Below are 26,022 nucleotides of genomic sequence, written 5' to 3' on the forward strand. Positions count from 1 at the left end.
AGACCTCTACTATAACCAGCAGAGTCCATTTGCCATTATCGAAAACGACGGGCGCAATCCGACCATACGTCGGACTTGTTTGCAGTCTGGAGCATACGAGAAATCGTCAGAAACTGTCACTGTGAATTGTGTGTGCTCCTCCGCCTTTTCGACGGACGTCGCACTCCCAGCTAAAACGTCGAACTAACCAAACGCACACTCTGCATCGGATCGCGCACAATCACCAGCGGCGGGGGCCGTAGGGCCGCTGCTGCCGTCTTGGCACGTTTCGGTACCGTAATCTCGCTCAGTAGCCGTCGTTGATGCAGCGGCAGCGGCGGCCTCGTCGACCTTGCAGATGCTCCCCAGCGCGGCGTAGTGGCCGCAGCAGCAGCAGCAGCAGCAGCAGCAGCACTCCGACTACTCTTTTGTACCGGGCTGTACACAGACGGCGACGGTGGCGAAACCGCACCCGAGCGAGGCGCTTCCGCCGCCGCCGCTGCTCCGCGCTGCGTGAAAAGGGGCGATGGCGCGCAGAGGCTCGTCGCCACCGTCGTCGTGCTTTTGGGGGCAGTGTGGTACGCGTCGTAGATGGCGGAGAGGGTGGCCGAGGACGACGAGAAAGACCACGTCGACTGCCGGCGAATGGACCAGTCGTCGTAGTCGGCGTGCCATGGCTCGGCGGCGAGAGACGTTGCCGCCGCGGGGGGGTCGTAGTCTTGGGTCACCCAGGGCGGTTCGACGTGGGGAGGAGGAGGAGGAGAACGAGGAAGAGGAGGTGGTGCTCGGCGGTAGTCAGCGTTGTCTCTCTTCGCATTGTGCGTCGCGGTGCCGCCGCGGCGCGCCGTCCATGGCTCCGGAACGGCGCGGGGGCTCGCGGGCAGGTACTGCAAGTGCCCCTCTTTTTCCGGCATCCTCTTCCCCCTCCGCCATTGAGTGGCCGCGCCGCGTCCATACTCATTCTCCTCGATATCGTCATCATCATCATCATCAGCAGCATTCCGTATCAGCTCATCCACCTTTACCTGCATCACCGGCATCGGCCACCCCCTAAACTGTGTATACTTTGTCCTCTGTTCGCCACCGCCGCGACCACCGCTCACTTTCCCGCCGCTCCCGCCGCCGCTCGTCTGCATCCGCACAAGCAGATTCACCATCATGTCGCTCTCGGTTCGCATGAACCGCTGCCGCCGCCGCGTGTAGCGCACGTCGATCCACGCCTCTACCATGCGCAGCAGCGGCGGCTCGTCGTCGTCCTGCAAGCCCCTCGCGAGCTCTCGCCGCGCCAGCAGGCCCGTCCGCAGATCCATTAGGAACTGGGCCGACCCGCCCACGACGGCGAGCTTGCACGCCGCGCAGCAGCCGCGGTACCTCGCGCACGGGGGCACCTCCAGCTCCCCGATGCTCCTGCCTATCTCGTCCTCCCAGCGCCTCCTCCCCATCCACAGCACCGCAATCTTGGCCATGTTCTTCCGCCAGACCTCCACCGCCGCCTCTTCTTCTTCTTCCTCTTCTTCCCCTGCTCCTCTCCTATTTCGCTCATCCCACCACCTCTTCTCCTTCCCACTCTCCGTCCAAACCGTCACCTCCTCCGCGACCAGCGCCATCAGCGCCATCAACACGCGCAGGTCCAGCCTCTTGTGGCTCGGGCACAGCGCCGCCGCGCCCTCCGCTTCTAGCGTCGTCTCCTGCGGCGGCCGCCGCCGCCGCGCCAACGCGCCGCCGCGACGAAAAAGGACATCGCCGAGGAGCGAGAGCGTACGCGGGCGCCGCAGCGACGTCTCGTCGAGGTCGGCAATTTGCCGCTTCTGCCGGCGCAGCCAGCGCTGGCACGCGGCGTCCGTCTTGGGCGGCGAGGCGGTGGCGCGCGAAAAGTAGAGGATGCGCGCGAGGGCCTCGACGGCGGGCTGCTTGAGGGCCACAAAGGGCGCGGCGGTGTCGGGCGTCGTGGTCGTAGTAATAGTATTATTCTGTGGCATCGAGCTTCTTGGACGGGGTTTACCCCCAAAGAGGATGGAATATATTAGTGCGTGTAAATGAAGCATGATGAATGTTGAGCATCTATTTGAGTTGAGAGGCAGCAAATACTTATACAGATAGAACACGTCATTTTGTTTGATAATTTGTGACAACAAGTTCCATGTTGGTTGTCATAAACGGAACTGTCTTTCTTGAACGGTTTCGCATTCATTGTTGGCGGTCGTACGGAGTAGCCTTACAACACGTGCGAAACGGCAAATCTCAGAAAATGCCAGATGTAGCAGTACAACGGTACAAAGATTTTTGCGCTCATACGCAATGAAGATCTTTGTTATTTATTCAGAAGTGAATAGTATATGCCGTGCGGAAACTCCTCATACAGAAACATTTCTGCCGGCCACCTCCTATCAAACTCCGCCGCGCCAACACGAACCTTTTCAACATCAAAGGACCGTCCATATGCATGTGTTAGAAAGACCATGTCGCGCCTTGTCCAAAAAAAAAAAAAGAACACAGGGAACATTTCAGTGCGTTGCCGTCGAGGCACAATATTCAACAAAAAAAAAACGGTAGTAAGCGTCGTGTCATCGTAAGTAATCAGTGTAAAAGAGAAATGGTGTCCACCAGTGGTACATGACTGAATAACACAAATGAAAGTAGTATGTGCAGCAAATGCAGGGAGTAGGGTTCATAGAACGCCCGAGTAACTGTAGCAGCTGCTGGCTGCCAATTGCCAGCAGCAACGCTCGCTACCGAATGCAGTCGGCGTCGAATTGCCGGTCAAAAAACTCCTCCATCATCATTCAAAGATTGGTCATAGCAAATATGCAAGTATCCAAGAGTTCCCAAGCCGCTAAGCCTTTTGGCCGCCTTGGCCCGAGCGCCTCTTTTCCATTCGAATTTTGGCAGCCTCTGTTCCGTCGTCGGGAGGCGCCATTTCTTTGAACCACGGGTGGTTCAGTGCTTCGCGGGCTGTTATGCGCTGTGAAGGATCGTAGACGAACATCTTCCGCAGGAGATCATGAAAGTTTTTAAAGAATGTCGTATTCTTCGGGATTGTGTTCTGATATGGTCAGTGGTGGTTTCAACGCCCGCTTCGGCAGGTTGGCAGACATACATCGAGATTCTTCATGCCTCTAACAAAACGCTTTGAGCTTCGCGAGGTATCTGGGGTTGGATAGTCCAGTTTGAGTCGTTTAAAGTACCTGCTAGTGTTAGTTGATGTCCAAAGGAACCGTCCAGGGGGACATACTTGGAAGCAGGATTGCTACCTGTCCGAGAGGATATTTTGTTGACGGCTTGGACCAGATGAGCATCTATCCTTTGGCCAATAACCGCTTCCATCATGGCAAGATGTTCCAAGTTGTCGTGGGTTTGAAATAGGGCATCACCTGTGAAGAATTCGACGAGAATGCACCCTATACTCCATATATCGCAAGGAAAAGACCAGCCGAGACCAAGGATAATTTCGGGGGCACGATAGTGACGAGTAGATACAACGGACGAATGGTATTCGTCCTCGAACGTGGCAGAACCAAAGTCGATTAGTCGAATTTCAGTGTCGAGCAACACCCGCCTTTGTGTGGCCTGCCGATCAATCGTTGTTGAGGCGGAGGGAATTTTTCTGTGATATGTAAAAGTTTGATATGAATTGTCGTAAAGTAAAATGTTCTCAGGTTTGAGATCTGTATGTATTAAATTGAGGTCGTGAAGAACTAGCAGGTGTTAGTGACGAGCGCTAACTCGGGAGATACGGTACGTACAAGCAACGCTGGTAAGAAGTTGGCGAGCAAATTTTTGAATCTGGCTGTTAGGAAAAGGAACAAAGTGATTGCCTTTGAGGAAATCAAAGACGCTTTGACCTAATAGATCCATGACGATGCATATATGACCGCGATAGTCGAAGCAGTCTCGTAAATGTATACAGCGGTTCCTGTTTGTGGGGTCGTTTGCTTTCAGTGTGGCAAAGACACGTAGCTCAATGCGTGAAGCGTCGCGATATTTTTGGACTGAGCGTATGATTTTGACAGCGACAGCCTCATTTCGCCGGCGGTCGCGGGCCTGGACGACCTTGCCGAAAGTACCTTGGCCAAGGAGACATTTAATTTTATCTGATGTTGGTTCAGTATTGGTTTAAATCGATTGACTAGTCCGGGTCTGGGGGGTCGTCTTACACTTGTCGGTAAGGTCGGCGTCTTGTTCGACGACGTAATGACCGTCGTCGTCGTCAACCTTGACACTCTTGGATGGCTGAGGCTGGCAGACGGTTAGCGTTATATGCACAGCCATAATTTGACAGAGGGTGTACATACGTCGTGAACAACTCGAACATATACGTCGCCGGCCTTTTTAGGCGGGTATGGTGGTGGGACATAGGCTTCAAAAGGATGGCCAAGTCCTTCGATGTCGCGGCGTTTGGCTTCGATTGCGACCTGTTGACGGGTGCGCTTCCTCTTGAGCGGGGCAGTAACGGGACCGGGGTAGCCATTCGAAGATAATGAAGTGGCAGCAGTGGTATGGGCGGTGGATCGATGGCCGTCGCTGGACAAGGTCGAGGCACCTGGTGTTATGTTGTGATGTGGAGGGGTTGCGTGGGAGCCGTTGACGGGCTGTATGTGGTAGTGGACGGGAGGATTTGGATTGTCTCGACGGCGACGCTTGGTCGGTTGCGGTTGTTGCAGTTGCTGGTGGCGAAGCATAGAACCATCGGGAGTGATGATGTGACTGCTGGTAGTATGACCGTGGGTGAGTTTACGGCCTTGATTGGCCTCTGGCTCTGGGGTGTCGTCAATGACTATAATTTCCTTGGGCAGGCCGTTGCGGTAGAAGTTGTTCCAGTCGGGCTCTTTCGAGCGGCGACGCTTGCGAGACTCGGCCGTGGCCGTCATTGTAGCGCTGGACATGTTGGAAGCAAAACTATCGTCGGGGCGGGTGGCCGAGGTGTAGCCGGGCGGATCGAGGTAAGCATGGGGAGGGGGAGGCGGCGGGTGGTCCAGGAGACCATGAGTCGGGGCGGAAGGGTCGTCGACGTGATGGCGACGCAGATGCAGCGGACTCGGGCGGGTGTAGGCGGGAAGCAGATGAGCGGTGCCGGCGACGGCGGGAGAGGGAGGGAGAAGGGCGCCGGAGGTGGCGACGGGAGCAGCAGAACGGTAGGCTGGCGAAGCCGGATACTGTTGTTGATGAGCGGCGTAGGGTGAGTGGTAATGGCGCGAATGGTGGTAGTGAGGGAGCGTGGCCGCCACGGCAGTCGCAGGCGTCGACATGCCGCTAGTGGTGCCGTTGCAGTCAAGTTTGTGTAGGCTGTTGAATTGTGCTTGTCGAGAAGAGCAGAGAGTCGTCAAGAGGGACCAAATGTCGTTGAAAGGACAAAGTTTTGGAGATGAAGCCGGAAGAGTCCGAGTCAAAATGCCTGGTTAGAACTGGGGGGGATTATTTTTGGGAAACTGGAACAGGGCAAGCACGGGCCTGGGGATGGTGTGGGAGACTGATGCTGCTGGGAACTACGTAGGGAGGCATTCGAGAGGTGCCAAGTAGCAGGAATAAAGAGGAGGCATAGCCATTGGTGGTGAAATAAGGCGAGTATTTACAATTCTAATTGTGACCTTGAGATGGGCTGGCTGGTGGTGGCAGCACAATGGCAGTCTAGCGGTGATGTGATGGGACTGGATTGGATGTTTGCCCAGGTGCACTGTGGTGTGCTGTGCTGGTGGCTGCAGGGCCGGGGCAAATGCTAGAACTTACCTGCATAGGTACCTACGTTGGTAACTATTTGGGTGTTCACTTTATTATAATAATGAACGAGGTATTTGCTGTCTATTTTACTGGCTCGGATGGGTGTCATTGGATCATTGGACATTGGATCATTGGATTGGTAGCAGTGCCATCTTTATTAGCGGGCTAGCGTGGGCAGCGGACCAGAATTCAAGGCCATTTGCTCACCAAAAGGTTCGCCAGCTGACAAGTGGCAGTTGTAGTGGCAACGGTGGCTAAAGCGAAAACGTCACCTGTCAAAGCATCATCAACATCAATCAACCTTGCGAATCCGCTTGCAGCAAGTTTTCAGATAGCAATTTAATCAAGGAAAAAGGCAAGAGGAAAATTACAGTGGCCGACAGCATTGATTCTACCCCAGGGATGTTTAAGCAGGCGGCTACGAGACATCAACAAACCACTTGACAGAATGAGGGGGAGGGGGCGGGCATGGCTGCATGTTTTAGGGCCAGTCTGTGTGGAATGAATGTGTCGAGGGGCGCTGGGAGGGTGGGTGGCCTGCCAAAAGAGGAGGGTAAGAGGGTTAGATGAACAGACGAGACCCGACCTACTGGCCAGCGCTTCAAGCCTATGGCCAGAAAAGAAAACAGAAAAGGCAAAGAGAAAGCATCTCGAAGAGGAAAGAGCCCCAAAATCGGGGCATCTTGAATCTCGTGAGCACGTTGACGGTGCAGCGACCGCAGGGAGGACTTGTAAGCGCACTGGAGAGAGTGCATGCACGCACGCCAAAGTGCAGTACCAAGCGAAGGGTCCATGTGGGGTACCCAAACAAAACCGACCGGTTTTGAGAAGGCAGCTCACTTCTAAAAAATATTCTGATATGTTTTTGGAAAAGATTGCTATAGACTATAAATCAAATTAATATCGATCTTAGATCTTTTAAGAATCTTCGTTAGCTTGTGCTGGTGGTAGCTGTGATAAAAGACCACAGCATCAATAATGAGCGAGTGGTGGTGGGTTTTTTCTCCTTTGCCTCTCTCTACTTGACACACGATGTGGCGTATGCCAGCCCGTCAAACCGTTGCGGAAACAGGCGCACAACTTTTTTAGACAGAAATGAATGGCAAAATATTTTTCCAGCTTCAGCTTTCTTCAGCACCAAGATTTTTTTTTTAAAAAAAAAAAATTCTGCGCCATCATGTGAATATCCACCTGATGCGGTGAGAAACAATGGACCGTTTGTCGTCAAGTACCAAGTCAAGTAACCTGCTTGCTGGCGTCATCTCGCCTTCTCGCTTTCAATACATGTCATGGCCAGCCAGCCAGCCAGCTGCCTCAAAGCAGTTTTCCTTTGATCTGCAGCCAGGCGACGGATGATGGCGTGCCTTGCTACCCACACATCGACTCCCACGTTGTGAAACTGAATGGTGCATGGCATTTGATCAAGCGAACAGAAACGTGCACTGGCAAACTCACTCCATTTAACCGTTCACCGAACTGGCTGCTAAAACTGACACTAGCCCGCCCGCGAAACCCGCCAACCCGCCTGCGGCATGGTGCTGTACAGCGGGAGGAGTGGGGCCTGCAGGCGTCATGTAGGCGCGGCCCGTTGGTGGTCCAGCATCGACGCATGAATCAATGTCAATGTGAACAATTGGCCTTGTTGTCTGTCTTGCTTCTTGCCAGGTGAGGCTACAGATGTTTGGCTCTTTGATGTAGTTGCTTACTGAACATACAAAAAACAAATGAAAAAATGTCATGGCCTTGTCTCGTCTATTTTTCATCTTGCAACGTCGCCGTCTTGCAAACGCTCCTTTCCTGCTCTTCCGAATAAACGGAATAAAGTGCTGCACGCAAACGACTCGGCTCATCGGTTCATCACAATTCACCTTTTCTTTCCTCCCCCATTCCTCTTCCGTCCCGCAAAAACACGCATTATACAGGGGACAACCAGCTGACCATTTTCCTCCAATCCAGCAACGACCCGAATCTTTGCTTCCTGCACCACCACCACCGCCGCCCCATCTTGGGTCACTGCCCGTTGGGCTTTCATCTCGTAATTTTACTTTTACCACTGCTATGCTGTCACCACGACTCAACGCGCAACAAAAGTCAAGTTGAGAGGCTTGGCTAAGATAAAATCAATAAAAAAAGGGCTTGCCAGTTCCAAGCCCGCTATTGTGAGCCCTGCGAGGCCGAACAAGGCGGCAAGACCTTGTCTTGTCCCCTCCGTTGCCGGCAGTCGCCAGACCAGACCCAGCGCCCTGGAACCTCTGGATGCACCCACTCACAATCGACAGAACACCTGGCGCTCAACGCTGTCAACACGCCTCGTGTCTCAATATTTTCTGCAAGAATCAAAGCACGCCATAAATCATGATCATCTCTTTGCGCCCTCTGCTATGGTTCATTTCCGTTTACTCTTCTTCCCATTCTGCCCTTTTTGCCCTTGACAGTCTACATCTCACAATCAGTCAAACATCTCACAACCGGTTTAACAGTCACTCTGCACTCACATAGGTTCACGCAATCCCGCAACGGCCCGCCGAACCTCATCATTCGTCTACCATGATTCTTACAAGGCTCCCACCCAATGGGATTGCATCAACTCCTCCCGGTTCACGCATAACGCACTGGCAGTCTCTGTTTCACCTCGCTTCCCCGCCTCGCTCTTCGCTACCTCTTTCCTTGCCCCATCCCTTTCGTTTCTCACTCATCACTTGCTGTGCCACTCACTGTATGCAGCCACATTCACCTAACCGTCACTTGGTCTCGCCAAGAGGGGAAAACAATTGTCCAAGGGAATCAACAGCATCGCACTTACCTTGTTAGTGTGTTGCCAGTGCCAACGTCAACCAGTGTTCATAATTCCAAGCCCATGCATGTACCAAGATGAACTGCAGCTAAAAACTCAAAATGCATAATCATTAGAAGACGGCTGCAAGGGACCTACATCTGTGTGCTCGCTCCCCGCATCGCGACCTGTCTTTGCCATCCCATTAGCACTACAGTGCACGTCTAGGCCACAGACCATCTAGTCAGTGATGCCGCACTCATTGTTGCTGTGCAACTGTGCAAGCAGTCGTACTCGAGTAGATGCGTTTCGCAGCCGCCTGGACCCTGAAGCGCCATATTCATCTAAACGCATCATAGGCCTACCCCGCCACAATCTTTCATACCACCTTCATTACTTTACGATGCACCTGTCGTCGGTCACTATCGTAGCTGGAGTCATAATGCGCATCAATTCGAACCTTCCTAGTAATCACGATACGCGAGGTTAACCCCCGCAGTGGCACGGCACAAATCCGTCCCGACCAGATTCATAGAGCTTGGTTTCGAGGATATGGGGAGAGTTGGGATTAAAGAGCTGCCTTTTTCAACCAAGATGTATTGGCTCTTCCCATCACATTACATGAGAAAACCAGCAAAAACACAGAGCCATCGTCACACAGGTGTATATCCCTCCACCAAAAACAATGGCCATCCAAGCGAGGACCAGCCAACATGCCCCCCCTCGGCGCTGCAAGTGAGTCCGGGGAAAAAAGAAGTGATTAGCGATGAGCTTTGGCCGAGATAACCTCCCGTATTATCTGCATGCTGCAGCAGATTTGCCCGGCATGGCACCCTCCCTCATCAAGACGACCCTGGGGATTCAGCATGCCCACTCGACGAACGGCAACCGCTCACGCTTGGCTGCGCTCTTTTTCCCCCGTACTTGTTACTCGCCGCTAACGAGATGAGGATGCATAACAGCTGATTCATTGAGCTTCTATCATATATGTATATATATGTACCTGCTCATTCTCTCTCTGTGTACTCTTGTCTCATGCCTGCCGGCCTTTGAGTTGGATGCTCAGCATGATGGCCTCGCTGTAAGTAGAGCCCAAAGAAGCCATCGATGGCACTCCAAATCGATAGATGAATACATTACTCATGGCACGCGCTACGGTTGTTCCCAACACTCTACATCTTCTATGTCCGTCGTCTATAGACCAGCATACCCGTTCTCGACCCAAACTCTAGTCAGAATTATACGAGTTATATGCTGCTTCGGCGAACACCCTCTCGGCATCGCCGCCATTGCTAATAATGCAGAGGCCACTGTTAGCCTCTGTACGCGGTCTGCAGAAAGCGACCTTTAACTCATGTGCCCTTTGCCCTTCTCTTCTCTCTCTCTCTCTCTCAGCCCCCGCAATGCCGGCAAATACTCACCCTTCTGACTGCAATAGCCCGGCATTCCTCTGCGTTTCACATGGCCAGCGTGTTTAGTCCGGGACCCGGCTCGCCCGGCTGCCACAAGCAGCACCCCGCGGTATTTCCCCGCGGCCGCCTCGCTTGTTTCTTTGCCCGCCCTACCTCGTTCACTCATCATCGCTTGCCGTGTCACTGGCTGCAACCACGGCCTGCCCAACCGTTCCTCGCCGAAAAGGTGGAAAATACCCCCCCATTAAGGGAGCGGACAACTGGCTGGCCCAGTTATCGCCAAAAGCCCAACCATGACCCAAATCAGATGCACACGGGGAAAAAAAACGAGATGGCTTTTGCTGCCGAGCTGCCATCGCCGATGTAACTCCCCCGGCTCGCGCCCCTCTCGTTTGCATTGGAACCACGTCTCGGCCAAGCCTGATGCCCAAACGCTTTAGCAATATGCAACCATTAGGGCGTCTTTCACCATCACGCTTTCGATCATCGTACCTGGGTGACTACTATCTAGGTTGATCGCAGTTGCATACTAGATGGGCTGGCGTGGCTTATCTCTCAACCACCTCTTAGTCGTACCGTACCATCTCTGTCCAAATGTAGTATTAAGCTCTAAGATGTTTCCCAACTACTCTGCGTCGCTATTCTAATGCGAAAATGGAATCTACATAAACTAAGCCAACGTCTTCTATTGTCTAAGCCGCGCGGTCCATGACATCGCTAGTCCCTGACTTTTTTTTGACCGGGCCACGCCCTCAATCGTCTACAAACCACGATTGAACCAGACCTTGCCCCCGTCGCCTCCCTTGCCGTGAAACTCGGGCTCCAAGTCATCCGCGCTAATCTCCTGCTGCTGCGGGAACACGGCCAGCGCCAGCGGCAGCGCCGCAAACGACACCACCGTAATGAGGCCCAAGTTGAGGCCGATCGGCACCAGCATCGCCACCTTGGGTCGCGACTGCACCCACTGCTTGGCCATGAGCCGCTTGTACCACGCCTGCTTCTCCTGGATGTGATAGAGTACCATGGCAGGGATGATCATGATGGGGCTGTTGTTGAAGACGCGGCTCGCTGCCGTCTCATACACGGCCAGCTTGGCCGCCTTTTGGCTGCGGCCCAGCGACGGCACGTCGCGCTCCGACTTACCCTCGGCCTGCAGCTGCTGCTTCTGCGCCTCCGAGATGACGGGGCGCACGTCGATGCCCGTGGCGATCTCGCCGCGGCGCATAATGTAGGCGTTGAGCGCGCCGGCTGACGCGACGGCCGCAAATGGAATCAGGCGCTTGAGAATGTTCCTCGTCGACGGCGCCACGCGCAGCCGCGGCACCAGCGCGTTTAGGCCCAGCGCCACCGAGCACGACGCCGTCACGGCGATGCCGTACGACTTGGCCAGTGTCGCCGTCGTCATGGGCGACGACTTGTTGGCGTTGGAGCTGTTGACGGCCACGTTGAGCGACTGGTTGGCAATCTGCCAGCCGACGGTGCCCACCGTGCCCAGGCCGGGCTGCAGCATGCCAACAGTCACGACGAGGTTGGACAGGACAAACGACGACATTCGGAAAGGCAGAAACACTGGCTCGCCCGTATCTATACATTTTTTGGTTTTTTTTTTAGCTGTATGATCGGTTTTTATAAGCCGTCGTTTGCTCGCTTCTGTACGCACCAGGATGCAGGGTCGAGTCGACAATCTTCTTGGCCTTCCATAGATCAGGGGTCATTTCCTTGATCTCGCCCGTCTTGTATTTCGTGACAAGTTGCTTTGCATTTTCGAGGCCCGAATGTCCGGCAAAGAGCGTGCTGCAGAGAAATGAGAGGTTAGCAAGCTGCCAGTCGTGGAAAGGGGGGGTCGGGCGTCTGCTGCTGGCGGCCATTCGCGCAGTGCGTGGCAACCGCAACAGCTGCTCTCGCAGTGGCAACGCACCTTGGGTCTGTCAATGTTATGGCATGCTGGACTCGTCCAAAGTATGTCGATAGGTCAAACTGCGAGCGCGGCAGCTCACGATCGCCGGGGAGTGAGGCAGACATTGTCAAAGCCCGCGAGTCAGCTGTTGTTTCGTTTGCAACGATAAATTGACCGAGCTGTCTGCGGCTGAGAATTGGCCGACCTTTGCACTCGTTTTGACAGGCGGCGGCGATTGGGCTCTGGACGAGAGTGAGTCGTTCAAAAGGCAGCAGATGCGCTGGTGGTCAAAGGTCAATCAATTTTATGTTGCCTATGCTAGCCGCCCGCTGCCGATGTCGGCCGATCAGGGTAGTACAGGGCAAAAGTGTGCCATGACGAATTAGACCTAACATTAGACTACATAACTAAGCTTTTATGAGAATATATCTATAATATTAAATATTAAACCAGTAAAATATACCATTACTAACATAATTAAAAGCAGGTTATTTTTTTAAAAAATCATATAACTCGCACGTGGCGCCCCTTGTAACACCAAATGCAGCCTGCAGCTGTGACGGGCCAGACTCCGCCAATGCCTTCTCCCTCATCACCAACTCTTACCTTTGACACAATCACAATAAAGTCTTCAGCATGTACAACTCTGCTAGTCAGGATCAAACTCAAGCGCCGACGCCTACCCCACCACCTCCGCCGCCGCTTCCCTCCCTTGCCCAGAATGCAGATGCGAAGACGTCCAAGCTTGTGTTGAAAACAAGAAACGCGCCACCGGGCTGGTCTTACATGTCGCCAAACCCGCCCCGGCGTATAGATTATTCCAAACTTCAAACTGGCCCATACTTTTTTTACGGCACGCTGATGGATCCCAGAATGCTTATGGAGATCTTGCAGTTGGACCACGAGCCGATATTACGATCAGCACAGATAGTCGGATATGCGTGCAAGCTCTGGGGCCAGTATCCTGCTATCGTCGATGGAGAAATGAACGCCATTGTTAATGGTGCTGCGTACCATGTCGAAAGTGTTGAGCATGCTAGGAGGCTGGCTGATTATGAAACGTGCAACTACCACGCAAAAGCTTGTAGGATCTTCCACACCGATGGGAACCAACCTGAAGAGCAGCATGGTCGGGTTTTTTTGTTCGCAGAAAATCTGAATGACCTAGAGGCTGGTGAATTTGACTTGTCAGTATGGCTGAAACGAGTTGGAAGATAGGTGAGGAACCCGTGAAACACCTATTAGTTATATCCTATCTTGACACTATATCATCTTGGCCCGATCACTGGAGAAAGTTGATCATGACGGATCTCCAGCTATCACTTATCATCAGATGCTTTGTATATATCTACAAGGGACTCTTCATTTTCAGGACCACCAGTCGACTGGTCTCACCGCAGCCTCCGTGAACCGGTGGAGCCAGGCACCACAGCTTATTTAGCGTCCTTATGGACCACTCATGAGAATGGCGCCTTTTCTAATCTCCTTGGCCAGGTTCTCAGCCTTTGCATCTGCAGAGCATCCCGACGATTCAGATCTCTCCATGTCATGGCTGGAATGCGATGGAAGGTGCAGCAACGTGGCAACACGTATGAACTGATCGCGGACCCAGTCCCGCTGCCCAGGCCTGAGAAGGCTTGCAATCACCTCGCCGCCATCTTCCGAGAAGAGCGTGAGCAAGCGACTCAGCGGATGCATGACGCGCCATGGCCCCTGTGCAATGACATGGCGTCTATGGTCATCCCTCGATATCCCCGCAAAGAGACCACTCCTGTCCTGTCGTGTGCCGCCTTCCAGCGAGCAGTCGCTGGGCAGTAGAATCGTCGGGTCAGTGAAATCTGTGAGGCTGACCCGCGTGGTTCGGTTGCCGAGATGGAAAGGTATGCTGTAACACATGCGGTCGACCACTTCCTGCAATGTTTGTTGGCAGGTGGAAAGTTCTATTGGGTCGCCGAGGAAGTGCCCGTACGCGAAACCAAAGCAATTTAGATCTGGGAATGCATTGAGAGAGCCGAGCATCATCTTGGCCAGCAGGAGACGTTGGATGTGCCAAAGGTTCCAAACGCTAGCAATCTGGCATGACGGATACACCTCGCAGACGGACTGGTAGGCAGGTATCGACGAGTCGAAATCCCGACCGCTTATGAGCCTCAGTGGCCTCCAGTGATCCGGTACGGTCTCCGCCCACGCCTGAAGCTTTGCATCAAGCCTCACGGCCTCGGCCCTCCATTCTTTCAGACCACGGTCCAACGACGTCGTAGAACCACCCTGCGTCATCAACTGCGTGTAGCTGGCCTGAAGCTCGGCAAAGAACGCCCCTATGGCATCAAGCGCCGAGCTAGGGTTATCCGGCACGGCGCTTGTATCCTTGCTCCCCATCCACGAGTATGCAATACTCTTCAGCGGCCGTTTCTGCCGTATCGCGGTCGAAACTTCGGTATGTAGCATAAACTTTTGTAGGTAGGCGCGTGCCGTGCTGTCCATGCCATCCGCGTCTATAGACAAGAGCAAAGACGCGGCGCCGTTGTGGTGAGTGCTCGACGCCCGACGAAGATGGTATATCGCGGACGCATTCTCGTAGGTCTGCAGTGCCAGCACGGCCAGTACAGTTGCCGGCCTACTGCGCTCTATGGGATCCTGTATTGCGGTCAAGAGGCGTGCAATGGCCCGAGAATAAGACTTTCGCGGTGAGCGGAAGCTGCTCGCGTCTTGCCGCCACACGAACAAGATCTCTGACGCCAACGCCGACACCGCCAGCGAGAGCGCCGACTCTTGCCGCTGCGAAGCGTAGGCGGGGACGAGCATCTCGAAGAAGCCGCGCGTCGATCCCATGTCGCGGCCCATGCTGGCGTAGTGGCCGAGAAAGAATGGCACAGCGCTCTCTGGCTCCGAGAGCCGCTGCAGAGATAATGCGTTCACAGCCTCGCGATCCTGAGTGTTGGACTCGGCCGATGCGCGCAAACTAGGTGCAGCCCCAACGACATCGCAGCCGCCACGGAAATTAACATTGTGATTAGATTTTGTGTAAAATTTGTGGTTCTGGTCTTTGAACTTGAATTGGGTAAACTTGGGCTTGTAGCCTCGACAGCGAAACCCGAGGCGCAGACAAGATCGGCACTTGGGCTTCGCCTCGTCGCACTTGACGCGGCGCTGCTTACACGTCATGCAGCCTTCGGAGCGTCCGCGGTTGACCATTACGACATTGTCCCCTGCGGCAGCGACAGCGACAGCGACGATGCTGAAAAGAGGAATCAGTTTGCGATGGGCGGGTGTGTTAAAATATGTAAGCTTTGCTGTGGATGGGGGGCCATGGTAAGCGGTGGTTTCGTCATAGTTACGGCCCAACAAGGCTGCCGAGTACGCTACTGTGCTAATAAGCCAATGACCAATGGAAAGACGCCCTCGCAAAACGCATACTTGATGCGGTTTAGTCCGAGACGCGCCTCGCTTACGCAGGACCTCGCCTCAAGGTAGCGACTACCTGTGTACATGCAAGAGGAAGACTCAAGTATATAAGGCGAAGAGACGGAAGCAAAAAAAGAAAGATAAAAGCTATTCAGAAGCAACAGTTCATGTCAAAGGCGACAAACGACTCTACATGTCACTCAAATTTTTTTCCCACTTCTTCTTTCATATTTCGCCATGAAGCTACATTCCTCCACTTACACCGGCGCCATCTTCACAGCTCTGCTGCAGCCCAGATTAGCGTCGGCGGCCTTTGACACCTCCAACAGTACCATGTTGCTGTTGAGCAATGACTCGACATTTAACTTTGACTTGCTCACTGCCCTCGGCGAGTCTATCACCGGAGGAGGCGACGTCGGGCCTATTCTCGGCGCTGCCAAAGAGATTGAAGCCGGAAACATGACGTCCTTCGTCGACGTCTTTTATAAGCTCGCAACCGACACCAGGGCTCAGGCTCAAGATCCAGATAATGCCGCGGACCCTATCAATGTCAGGGACACGTGGCTTTCTGCGGCGTCGTACTTCCGCAGGGCTGACGCCTACCTCCACGGCAACTGGAGTGATCCGCGCATCAACAGCATATGGGCTGAGCAAATGGAGGCGTTTGACAAGGGGTTGGCTGCCTTGCCTATCCCCGGCAAGCGCATCCGCATCCCGGCCACCCAGGACAACTTTACCGTCGAGGCCATCTGGTACGCTGCTTCCGACAGCAAGGACGACAAGCTGCCGACCATGATTATCGGCAACGGTTTCGACGCCGCGCAGGAGGACTCGTACCAGAACTTTGTCGCGCCCGCGCTGGCCCGGGGATGGAACTGCATCACCTACGAAGGGCCAGGCCAGCCAACTGTGCGCCGCAACCAGGACCTTGGCTTCATTCCTAACTGGGAAAAGGTCGGCATTCCCGTCGTAGACTACCTTCTCTCGGAGAAGAAGGACGTCGTCGATGAGAACCGCATGGTCCTCGTGGGTAACTCCCTTGGTGCCTACCTGGCTGCCCGCGTCGCGGCCTTTGAGCCCCGCCTGGCGGCCACTGTCCTCATCGACGGCGTCTGGGATAACTACGAGGCGTACATCCGGGAGCTATCGCCCGAAATGCTCTCCATCTACGAGGCGGGAAACTACTCGCAGTTTGATGACGCGCTTCTCTCGGCCCGGGAGGCCGGAGAGCTCCCCACCGGCGCCGCCTGGGGCATCGACCACAGCCTGTGGGCGATCCACACGCACTCGCCCTCTGACTTCTTCACCAAGATCAAGCAGTACAACGTCGCGTCCTTTATTAGCAAGATCAAGATGCCCGTGTTCGTCGGCGATGCCGAGCTAGAGAGCAGCTATGTTGGGCAGCCGAAGAAGGTGGCGGACGCGCTCGGTGACTGGGCTACTCTGCATACCTTTAAAGGTGCTGCTGGCTTCCATTGTCAGACTGGCGCTGGGCAGGAGCTTTCGAGGGCGGTCCATGCCTGGCTGAACAAGACTTTGGGTAAGGCGGGCAAGGGCGACTGCAAATAGAGCTTCTTATGGTGAACGTGCTGCGTGATTCGCATGCGAGGGCCGACTGGATTCCTTGGAGATGACTTGGACTTACTTTCTTTTTAACGCAGATATATACTATAGTTGGTAGTATCCACCATGACTAATTAATAAACCAAACAGGAAGATTTCCTTGACGCTCTCATGCTAGTCTCTGGTTCCTCAAATGAATATTGTCCCACAGATAGTTCCTTCAAGTTCCCTGTTACGGTACGCCAAAATAGATTTATTAAAGTAGATCTTTAATAATTTCTAGTATATAGTTTATAAGAGTTAGCTTAAGATTTTATTTTCTTAAATTAATAAACTAAAAAAAAAGAAGAAAAAACTTAAAAAAACTATTTTTTAACTTTATTAAACATCTAAATTATCAATAGATTCTATCTTATATAAACCTTAGTAATTAAAGTATAGCTTAAAGTACTAAACTTATTTAGAATTTATCTTTAAGTATTTAAAGTGTTATAGTAGATATAAAAATCTAACCTTTTTGGTGGTATTTGTATGGTGGTCGTTGCAGCGTGATGGTTGCCGCCATGTACAGCACCCACTGGCAAAGTGGTGCGGGCACATGTAGGCAAATTGCCTGGGACTCAATCGGAATCATGGCCTAATTGGACCCAAATATCGATGGCCGTACGGTGTGTTCATTCAATAATTACTACGTAATAGCCTGCCAGGGTGCCAAGAACGTCAGCGCGACAATATCGTAGTGGATCAGCACCACGACATATAAGAAAGGATATTGCTGCCTAGCCCCGCGTTGGATCAGAGCATGCAAGGTAAAATTGCGTTTCTTGGGTCTACTGCGGACACTTTCCGGTTTCAATTTGGCTTATCAATGACGGTGGGGGAATGCGGCAGCCCTCACACCCAGTCTACAATAAATCTCAATACACCGAGCTATAAGAAAATCTTAGATATATTCCAAACGTGAAAAATCTCTGAAGCTAGAGAAATCACTGAATTTGGAAAGAACATTGGTTTAGAAAACTCGTATCTACCGAACGTGGGAAAATGAAGCTAATCTATCTGCGAACCTTCCTCGTTGGCTTTGCCAGCGTTGCCGCAGCTGACCTGCCCTCTATCAAAGCAAAGGTACTCCCAGAAACCCAACGGCAAGAACTGGCATTAACAACCGCAGGGCTCCAAGTTTCTCCTCCCTGATGGCACACAGTTTTTCATAAAAGGAGTGGCTTACCAGCAGGATATCGGCGCTGGCGGTGCTGGCAGCATCTCTAGCGCGCCGACGACGTACCTAGACCCTCTTGCTGACAAGAAGAGCTGCGAGCGCGACGTTCCCCTGCTCAAGGAACTGGGCACGAACACGATTCGCACTTATGCCATTGACCCCGAAGCAGATCACAGTTTTTGCATGAACCTTCTACAAGAGGCAGGCATCTATGTGATCGCAGATCTCGGTGAGCCGGCTCTGTCAATCAACAGAGAGGAGCCCCAGTGGAACACGGAGCTCTTTGGGCGATATCAAAAAGTCATTGATTCCCTGTCTCCATACTCTAACGTCATCGGCTACTTTGCGGGCAATGAAGTGACCAATGCCAAAAATAATACAGGCGCGTCTGCCTATGTCAAGGCCGCCATTCGCGATTCTAAAAAATACATCAAAGAAAAGCACAATTCGCGTTGGCTCGGGGTCGGCTACGCTACAAACGACGACACCGATATCCGCACAGAGCTTTCAAACTACTTCAATTGCGATAGCCAAGATGACTCTGCCGATTTCTGGGGATACAACATCTACTCGTGGTGTGGCGATAGCACCATGCAAGTATCCGGTTATGACAAACAGGCCGAGTTCTTTAGCAACTATTCTATACCAGTCTTCTTCGCTGAGTATGGCTGTAATGATGGCGGAGGCGCTGAGGCCCGCATCTTTACAGACACTGAGGCCCTGTACTCTAGGGAAATGGCCTCGGTGTTCAGTGGTGGCATCGTCTACATGTACTTTCAAGAGGCAAATGACTTTGGTGTGTTCATCTGCTCTTACACTGGTTTCGCACACAACTGACAAACACTTATCTACACTGTAGGCCTAGTGAGAGTGGAAAATGGCGAGGCGGTCAAGATGAAAAATTTTGAAGTTCTCAAGAAACAATTGGCCAAGATTGACCCCAAGGGGTCCGACTCGACAGCCGAACTGCAACTGAGCGAATGCCCAGTCATCAGCCAGAACTGGCAGGCGAATAAAGCACTGCCAACAACGCCCGACAAGGCCCTATGCGACTGTATGGTCAGCTCGCTCACTTGCGTCCCTAAGGCGAACCTGGATAAGAAGCAATTTGCGCGCATTTTTGGCTTTGTATGCGGTAACGCGAACAGGGGGCTGTGTGCGGGCATTAGCGGCAACACCACCAGCGGCGTGTACGGCGCGTACAGCATGTGCGAGGCGTCGGCCAAGCTGGCCTTTGTCATGGACGGATACTACAAGAAACAAAACAGCGGCGCCTTTGCATGTGACTTTGGCGGCGCTGCCGAGGTGCAAAAGGCGATTGTTGAACCTAAGTGCGAGGGCATGCTCAAGGAGGCCAAGAAGGTCAATGAGCATGCCGCAACCGCGACGACGGCCACGCCTAAGGCGACGTCGACTAAAGACAGTAAATCTGCAACGAATGCTGCTAGTTTCTCCATTTTACTTTTCATTCTTGCGGTCTCGGTGGACTATTCCTTCGACCCTTCCGTGTTGACAGCCCGCTTGACAAGGGTAGAAGAGTAGGGGTGTTAGCATCTCTGCGAAGACTGAGAAGTAGTAGAATCGCTTACATTAGTAGTATTACACTGGCTGCGGATCGCTATTTTACAACACTTGAGTTGGGTAGTGGCATGGAATCTACAACAGGGTGCTTCAATCTCCGTATGAGAAACTATATGTAGCCCTCGAATGTGAGCTTGGTCACCCTGATGATTCAGTCCTTATCCTACCTCAGTCCACTTCCCAATTATCATGTACGTTTCACAAATTATTTACAGCCTCACTGCTATTGCTGGCTGCGCTAGCGCCATTTGTCTGAGCCCCGAGCCGGCCAAGCGCATTTGCTATGACGAGAATGGCGCTACTCCACAGAACCTCAACATGAAGGAGGTAGCTTTCATTGCTCGCTACCTCCGCAGGTACCAGGCACAAGCCATCAAGGCGGGCCGCTCGCCCTTCTGGAAGATGAATGAGGCTGATGCCGACAACTGCGCTGAGTGGCAGGTGTCTAGCAAGGGCAAGACTTGGGCCCCCGCTAAGCTGGTTGGGGACGATTCTGCCGCCGTCACCTTCGAAGACATTGCGAACACCATCGACGCTGCTGTCAAAGCCGGCGATACCGACCAATCCGAGGCCATTAATGGATGCGGCACCGCTGGAGGCCAGATGGGTGTCATTGTCAACACCAATGATCCTCTGTACCAGAGCAAGGAGTTTGTGGATGGCGGCTACACTTACGAAGGTATTGTGATCAAGTCGGTCCACGCTCCTTGAACGACATATTGTTGAGTTTGGGAAACCATGAGATTTGCATGGGAGAGAACCATTGATAGGCATCAGTCGCAGAGACTATGTCTTTGTCAGACATGAGTGAGCTGGAGCTAGATCTGGGATAATGCTATCATTTCCAATAACATGCTGCTACCAATCGATTATGATTAGAAAAGGTCTTCTGCGACTTATATACATGTTGTACTCTACTTAGTTAGAAGGGAAAGGCCAACCAAAAATTTACATTCTGTTGAATAAGTAGTTTATATAGGCAAGCGATAAAAAGGCTACTAATTAAAACAGTACTGCATTGCATATTCTTGCAACTGATACATTCTAGAAGTCGCAGCGGCCTGTTTCGTGCTTGATTCGCTGGAGTCTCCCTGATTAAGCAAAGAAGACTTTGTGACTTTTGAAACAGACAATCTCACCCACGGTCTAAGAAGCGAGAATGTAGGTGCACTCCTCAGATGCTATGCTACATGTAAACTCGGAATCTAACCGGGCGTTGATGGACTGAATCATCAAGTCTCAGTCGTTTTAACCGACTAGGACTCTTAAACATATCAGCAAATCCATACATTGCAATTTCACGCAGCTACTGATTCCTATGAGATAAGTGCTTAAACGAATTAAATATAGCTTTTACAAAAGTGTTGCTGTTTACTATTTCGTGCTCCCGGTTTAAGCCATCGGCGTTTAAGCCATCGGCGAGTCCCCAATTAATGTGAACCAAAAGCACATGGGACTCGGGGACTTGCTGTAGCTCTCGCGAGAGGCCTGAACAAACGTATATTGCGCAACGGGGTGCTATAGCCTGACTGCATGTGTTGAATATCGGTTGTCTGCAAGTCCTTTGTTTATAGGGGTATTTTACTTGAACTCGGCTACACGAAGCCTCGTCTAGAGTGGTAATGGGCTGCATAAATGCATCTATGCGCCCAAGTTTTCATGGCATACTTCTTTACACACCAAGAAGACCTTGAATTCAATTTTTTTCAATCAACTTCATTATGTTTTCTAATATTCTTGTCGCTCTTGTGGCGCTCGCGCCTACCACCTCTCTCGCGCAGAGCTCCGAGTCAAAGGCAGACACATCCAGTGGCCTCGGCATCTTCAGCGCTCAGCGACTAAAGCAAGTCTGCGGTCATGGCGGCTGCATTATCGACCTATTTGTCAATGGAAATCACGACTATATGCCCGGCGCCCGGTCGTTCGACGCCCACTGCCAGCTTTACGGCAGCGACACCGACTGGGTAGAATGCGTGAATCAAGTGCCGTACATGGCCCCGGGTGGATTGTTTTTGAAGATGAGCCCTTATAACCTAACATCTCGGTCCTTGAGTTTTGGTTCTCGCACGAGTATAAGGAAGACGAAAAGACAGTGAATGCTACTGCCCGCATGGAAGTCGAACAACCTTTTTGGAACATTTCAAAGTGTAGGGAAATGACTGTTATGTCGAAAGAGTATATCTAAGCTAGAAGGTGAACGTGAGTACTCATGTTGTTTGAGAACAATATAACACAAACTCGCATAGGAAAATGGAAATTTGGTATTCGTGTGAGAAACAAGCAAATTCAGAAAAGATTTATTATATCATGGGAGCTATCGTTCAGCTAAAAGAAAAAAAAATTCGGAAGCAGTCAGCCATAATCATCTCATGTACCAGACGTTAAGTTGGACCACGACGCGGGCGGACGTCATATGGCGGTCGTTAGACGACGATCTAGGCATTGGGGTCATGAGGTTGGTGACAAGTACAGGCATACGAACAAACGCGCAATTTGCAGGACCTGTCGCTATGGCGGCCCGGATTTGTAGAGCACTACTCTCAGGGAGCATTTCCAGGCCATGTGAAAGCCCAGCACACCCATAAGAGGCTTGGCCAGGTTTACCTCTGAGCCAAGGTTCGATCTGATAGTCCGCAAGTTGAAGACTAAGACGAGGACTCAAAACCCCAACTACTACAGTGTAGGCCATGTCAGTAGGTTACTGAGAGTCCTGTCCGAGTTGTACTGACCATGTCTCATCTTCCAAGTTTGATGCATCATCTCCCAGCAGCAATGGCCAGGCAGCATCCTCGCGCTCTTCGCCTAGCGGCATCCGCTGGCCGAACCACTTGGTCCACCAGCTTGCGTGCCTCCATCGCCGAAGGGCCGACATGCACGCCAAGCCGGCGAGTAACGGCGACTTTTAGGCCCGCCTATAGGTGCTTTAAAATTGATTTGGTATCAGATTCTAGAGTTTCTGCATCCGGGCTGTCGTGTGCATTCATCGTGTGGTCATCCCATGCTTGGCAAAGTACAGTTATATAGTCCGCGGCATTTTCTATTAGGATTAATAATGACGAATAACACGTATCTGATTTCATATAGCAAATGCCTTATATTACGGGCTATCATATAACGCCTGATCTATTTCGGGACTTTTGGTCTTGTTTTTCGATATTATATATAATATAGGGTATTCTAGATTCAGTCGGGGTGATCAGTCATCAACACTCTTCGGCTAAGTCCTGGGCGCCCCACGTGGGGCCGTGTAGTCTAGCGGGTCGGGTCGGCGCTTGGAAGCTGTAATGGGTCGCGTTAATTGCGTGATTGTCAGCCTGATGTACAGGTTTTGTCGGCCGAAAATTAGGGCCATCAAAGTACTAGTAGACCACTATCCGTAACTATTAACCCTTATCCCTAACTACTAACCACTTACCTTAGCTACTAACCCCTAGCTAATGCTTTAAAAAAAGAAAGAATAAAAGCTTAGATTTTTGCGATTTTTATAGAATTCTCTACGTCTACTATGTGCGAGCGTGGTGTTCGAGGCTGTGACCTGTGCTTGCATGAGCTTGATTAGCTCTTTGCTTGTGCTGGGAGATCGTTCTTGATTAGCTGAGAGCAGATTTCCCCCACTTTTTAGCCGACAAAACCTGCGTAACAGGCCGACAATCAACAACGCCCAGCTGTAATAACAAAATTTGACGGACCCTTAGCGCCTGCCACGGCTCTACTAGCTAGTTAACTAAGCTAAACTAAGAGGTTTCACTTTCGACAGACTATATGTAGCTGGGTAAACTCCTTATATCGCGTTGCCTAGTTTTAATTCTTATATATTCATGTCTCTCCCTACTAGAGTCAGGCTATATAATGAACTACGAGGACTACAACATAATAGGCGTATATAAGATGCTTTCAATATATAGCGTTAGATTCTTAATAACTATAAAATATAAATGCTAGTTAACTACCTAGATAAACTTAGGTGTTTGGGAAGTAAAGATAATAAGACTTTAATTCTTTAAGTTAAATAAGAAGGAAAAAAGAATATATCACTATTTTTATCTCTAAAACAGTGCCACCGTATATGGTATTTCTGATAGTATTATATAAACACCTGATGTGGGCTGTCGTACGAGTACCCTTCAAAACAGGCGTTCAACTCCACGCATTATTATGCGGATGACTTGCTTCGGGGCTATACAACAACCATCCCGATTATTAGATCCCTAGATCAACACTTATATATAAGAGGCATCGCACCTCTGTCTGAGAAGGATAGACAAGCAGACAACTCCTCAACTTTGACTATCAATTACCAACCAAACACACTTCAAGCCTACAGCCCAACATGCGTTGCACCAATCTCACCACCGCAGCCCAGCTTATACCGGCGCTTCTCAATACCGTGGAAAACGACATTGTCCCTCTTACCGCGAAAGGAGTTGCCTCTGGCTCGAAAGTATTCGGTGCAGCCATTCTGTCCCGCTCGACTCTTAGCCCATTGACCGTGGCTACGAACAACGAACAGGTGTCTCCCTTGCTCCACGGTGAGATCAACTGCATCCAGAAGTTCTTCACTGTCGACTACAAGCCTCCAAAACCGCGACCTAATCCCAAGGATACCATCTTCCTTGCCACCCATGAGCCGTGCAGTCTTTGCCTGAGCGGCATTACGTGGTCTGGCTTTAACGAGTTTTACTACCTCTTCACCTACGAGGACAGTAAGAATATCTTCAAGATCCCTTACGACATTGATATTTTGGAGTCGGTCTATAGGGTGCAGGGCCATGAGACCGCCGAGCAGCTTAAGGAGAGGCCGTTATACAATAAGACGAACAAGTTCTTCAAGGCACGATCTATCAACGATCTGGTGGACGACTTGCAGGATGAGGGGGAGAGGGAGAAGTGGCGGCAAGAGATTCTCAGAGTCAAAGCCTTGTACACCTCGTTGAGTGAGACGTATCAGCAAGGAAAGAAGAATGGAACAGACAGCGCTAGTCAATTGCAGTAATTGTTAGACCTATGATAGGTCATCTAGGAATAACCACCTGACGGTTGGTCTTGACTGGTGGCTTATCAGTTGCTGATGAGTCCTCTGTTCTAGACTAAACTAGTCAACAAGATTGCGGCTCTATTTAGTCTATTACTATATAGAGGTTAGATAGAATTAGTGAATAGATTATTAGTAGGGGGCTAAATGCTGCTCTATATAAGTGTTTCTTATTGTACGTGTATAGCGTCGATTCTAACACGCCGGTTACTAGGATTGAGTGTAATAGTAATCAAACGCAATAGACTACCGTATTTATTACATATACTCCTATTTATTGTTTGTTACGCCCGGTGGCTTCTAGCTAATAGGGCTTACTAGCTATTATTTAATACACTTCTAGCTATCTCCCCTTATTTCCTTATCTTTATTTGTGTTCTTACTAATTGTTTTATAACTACCTTTCCCTACTAACTATCCGTATCTAGTTCTATTTAATTAACTAGCTAGCTTAAGGGCCCGTGGCAACCTGGTAATTCGAGTCATTGAAAGCAGTTCGATCCAGCTCAGTCGCACGCTTAATGAGTACTTGAAATATAGCGTTGTTTGGGAGCAGGTTATAGTCAATGTTGCTTGGATTCGGCATTCTCACCACCGAATATCGATACCCGATATCACAGCTCAGTTAAGAAAAGACCTAAAGGGAGTTATAGAAACGTAGAAGTTATTCTCTGCGTCCTTACGAGAGCTTCTTAGGGTTGAATAGATCCTTTAAACTTTTGATGCGCTTCTATACTTGTTGCTGGTTGAGGGAAAAGCAGCGGATGAGTGTCAAGTACTGCATAACCACAGCTCTGTAGGGCGTAGGAATCGGAGCCTAGCGCACAGTCGAGCGTAGATACGCATGTCATATACTGGCTGAAAACAAGCCAGCTCATCAGCGTAAATCCTGTCTAATACAGCTCTAGGATATATTATGACTTAGCTAAATGTCTTAACTAGACACGTTAGTGGACTTATGTCTTGGTGGGAGGTGATCACCTTGATGAGCTGAGCGGCAATTCTCTCCGACATGTTGTAGTCAGGGGGGGTAATGAGGAAAGTAAGAAGAAGTTGCTGAGGGTACCCAAGATTGTATTGAGCGAATACAGCGCTCTTTTTTATACTTGAGAAGAAGCCCATTGTACACCATGAGAATTCAGGCAGCCGCCAAGTACTTCTGGTGATGGGATGGGCTCAGCTGCAGCTGCAGTCATTGACCGATGAGCCCACAGGCTGCGAAGATATCTTGTGATAACGGCACTGCCTGAAATACTGTCTGTTGACAAGTATGAAGCCGGCGCGCCGCAGTCACGGCTGGGCAAAGTCTGGACCATAATGGGCATGGGGGATACTTTCCGTGTCGCACATGGCAGTACATTCTATTTTGAGCTTGTCTCAGACTCATAGGCAGCAGAAATGGCAGCTCAAGTAAACACGTGAATGTTCTAGCGTCTATCAAACTGG

The 26,022-nt window shown here is 51.2% G+C and overlaps 9 protein-coding genes across 9 annotated transcripts; 5 read left to right on the top strand and 4 right to left on the bottom strand.

Annotated features, from left to right (window-relative positions):
- Positions 1-170: 170 nt before the first annotated feature.
- Positions 171-1,958, bottom strand: BBA_09793 (uncharacterized protein; the record flags this gene model as incomplete). The annotated part of the gene is made up of 1 exon (XM_008604890.1): positions 171-1,958. The coding sequence occupies one exon, from the start codon at positions 1,956-1,958 to the stop codon at positions 171-173; it is 1,788 nt and encodes a 595-aa protein (XP_008603112.1).
- Positions 1,959-2,812: 854 nt separating this feature from the next.
- On the bottom strand, positions 2,813-5,225 carry BBA_09794 (protein kinase (Lkh1); the record flags this gene model as incomplete). Its single annotated transcript, XM_008604891.1, has 6 exons — positions 2,813-3,022; positions 3,077-3,164; positions 3,212-3,674; positions 3,723-4,070; positions 4,134-4,215; positions 4,272-5,225. The coding sequence occupies 6 exons, from the start codon at positions 5,223-5,225 to the stop codon at positions 2,813-2,815; spliced, it is 2,145 nt and encodes a 714-aa protein (XP_008603113.1).
- Positions 5,226-10,639: 5,414 nt separating this feature from the next.
- Positions 10,640-11,901, bottom strand: BBA_09795 (tricarboxylate carrier; the record flags this gene model as incomplete). Its single annotated transcript, XM_008604892.1, has 3 exons — positions 10,640-11,463; positions 11,540-11,673; positions 11,798-11,901. 3 exons carry the CDS (start codon positions 11,899-11,901, stop codon positions 10,640-10,642), a joined length of 1,062 nt encoding a protein of 353 aa, XP_008603114.1.
- A 511-nt stretch (positions 11,902-12,412) lies between these two features.
- Positions 12,413-12,994, top strand: BBA_09796 (uncharacterized protein; the record flags this gene model as incomplete). Its single annotated transcript, XM_008604893.1, has 1 exon — positions 12,413-12,994. One exon carries the CDS (start codon positions 12,413-12,415, stop codon positions 12,992-12,994), a length of 582 nt encoding a protein of 193 aa, XP_008603115.1.
- Positions 12,995-13,222: 228 nt separating this feature from the next.
- BBA_09797 (C6 zinc finger domain protein) lies at positions 13,223-14,971 on the bottom strand (the record flags this gene model as incomplete). Its single annotated transcript, XM_008604894.1, has 1 exon — positions 13,223-14,971. The coding sequence occupies one exon, from the start codon at positions 14,969-14,971 to the stop codon at positions 13,223-13,225; it is 1,749 nt and encodes a 582-aa protein (XP_008603116.1).
- A 447-nt stretch (positions 14,972-15,418) lies between these two features.
- BBA_09798 (2,6-dihydropseudooxynicotine hydrolase) lies at positions 15,419-16,750 on the top strand (the record flags this gene model as incomplete). Its single annotated transcript, XM_008604895.1, has 1 exon — positions 15,419-16,750. The coding sequence occupies one exon, from the start codon at positions 15,419-15,421 to the stop codon at positions 16,748-16,750; it is 1,332 nt and encodes a 443-aa protein (XP_008603117.1).
- Positions 16,751-17,788: 1,038 nt separating this feature from the next.
- On the top strand, positions 17,789-20,255 carry BBA_09799 (beta-1,3-glucanosyltransferase; the record flags this gene model as incomplete). The annotated part of the gene is made up of 4 exons (XM_008604896.1): positions 17,789-17,869; positions 17,916-18,759; positions 18,823-19,501; positions 19,760-20,255. 4 exons carry the CDS (start codon positions 17,789-17,791, stop codon positions 20,253-20,255), a joined length of 2,100 nt encoding a protein of 699 aa, XP_008603118.1.
- Positions 20,256-21,265: 1,010 nt separating this feature from the next.
- Positions 21,266-22,450, top strand: BBA_09800 (uncharacterized protein; the record flags this gene model as incomplete). The annotated part of the gene is made up of 2 exons (XM_008604897.1): positions 21,266-21,508; positions 22,292-22,450. 2 exons carry the CDS (start codon positions 21,266-21,268, stop codon positions 22,448-22,450), a joined length of 402 nt encoding a protein of 133 aa, XP_008603119.1.
- A 1,424-nt stretch (positions 22,451-23,874) lies between these two features.
- BBA_09801 (cytidine and deoxycytidylate deaminase zinc-binding region) lies at positions 23,875-24,537 on the top strand (the record flags this gene model as incomplete). The annotated part of the gene is made up of 1 exon (XM_008604898.1): positions 23,875-24,537. One exon carries the CDS (start codon positions 23,875-23,877, stop codon positions 24,535-24,537), a length of 663 nt encoding a protein of 220 aa, XP_008603120.1.
- Between the last annotated feature and the right edge of the window lie 1,485 nt (positions 24,538-26,022).

Source organism: Beauveria bassiana (assembly GCF_000280675.1).
Source record: "Beauveria bassiana ARSEF 2860 unplaced genomic scaffold BBA_S00068, whole genome shotgun sequence".
Taxonomy (NCBI): Eukaryota; Fungi; Ascomycota; class Sordariomycetes; order Hypocreales; family Cordycipitaceae; genus Beauveria; species Beauveria bassiana.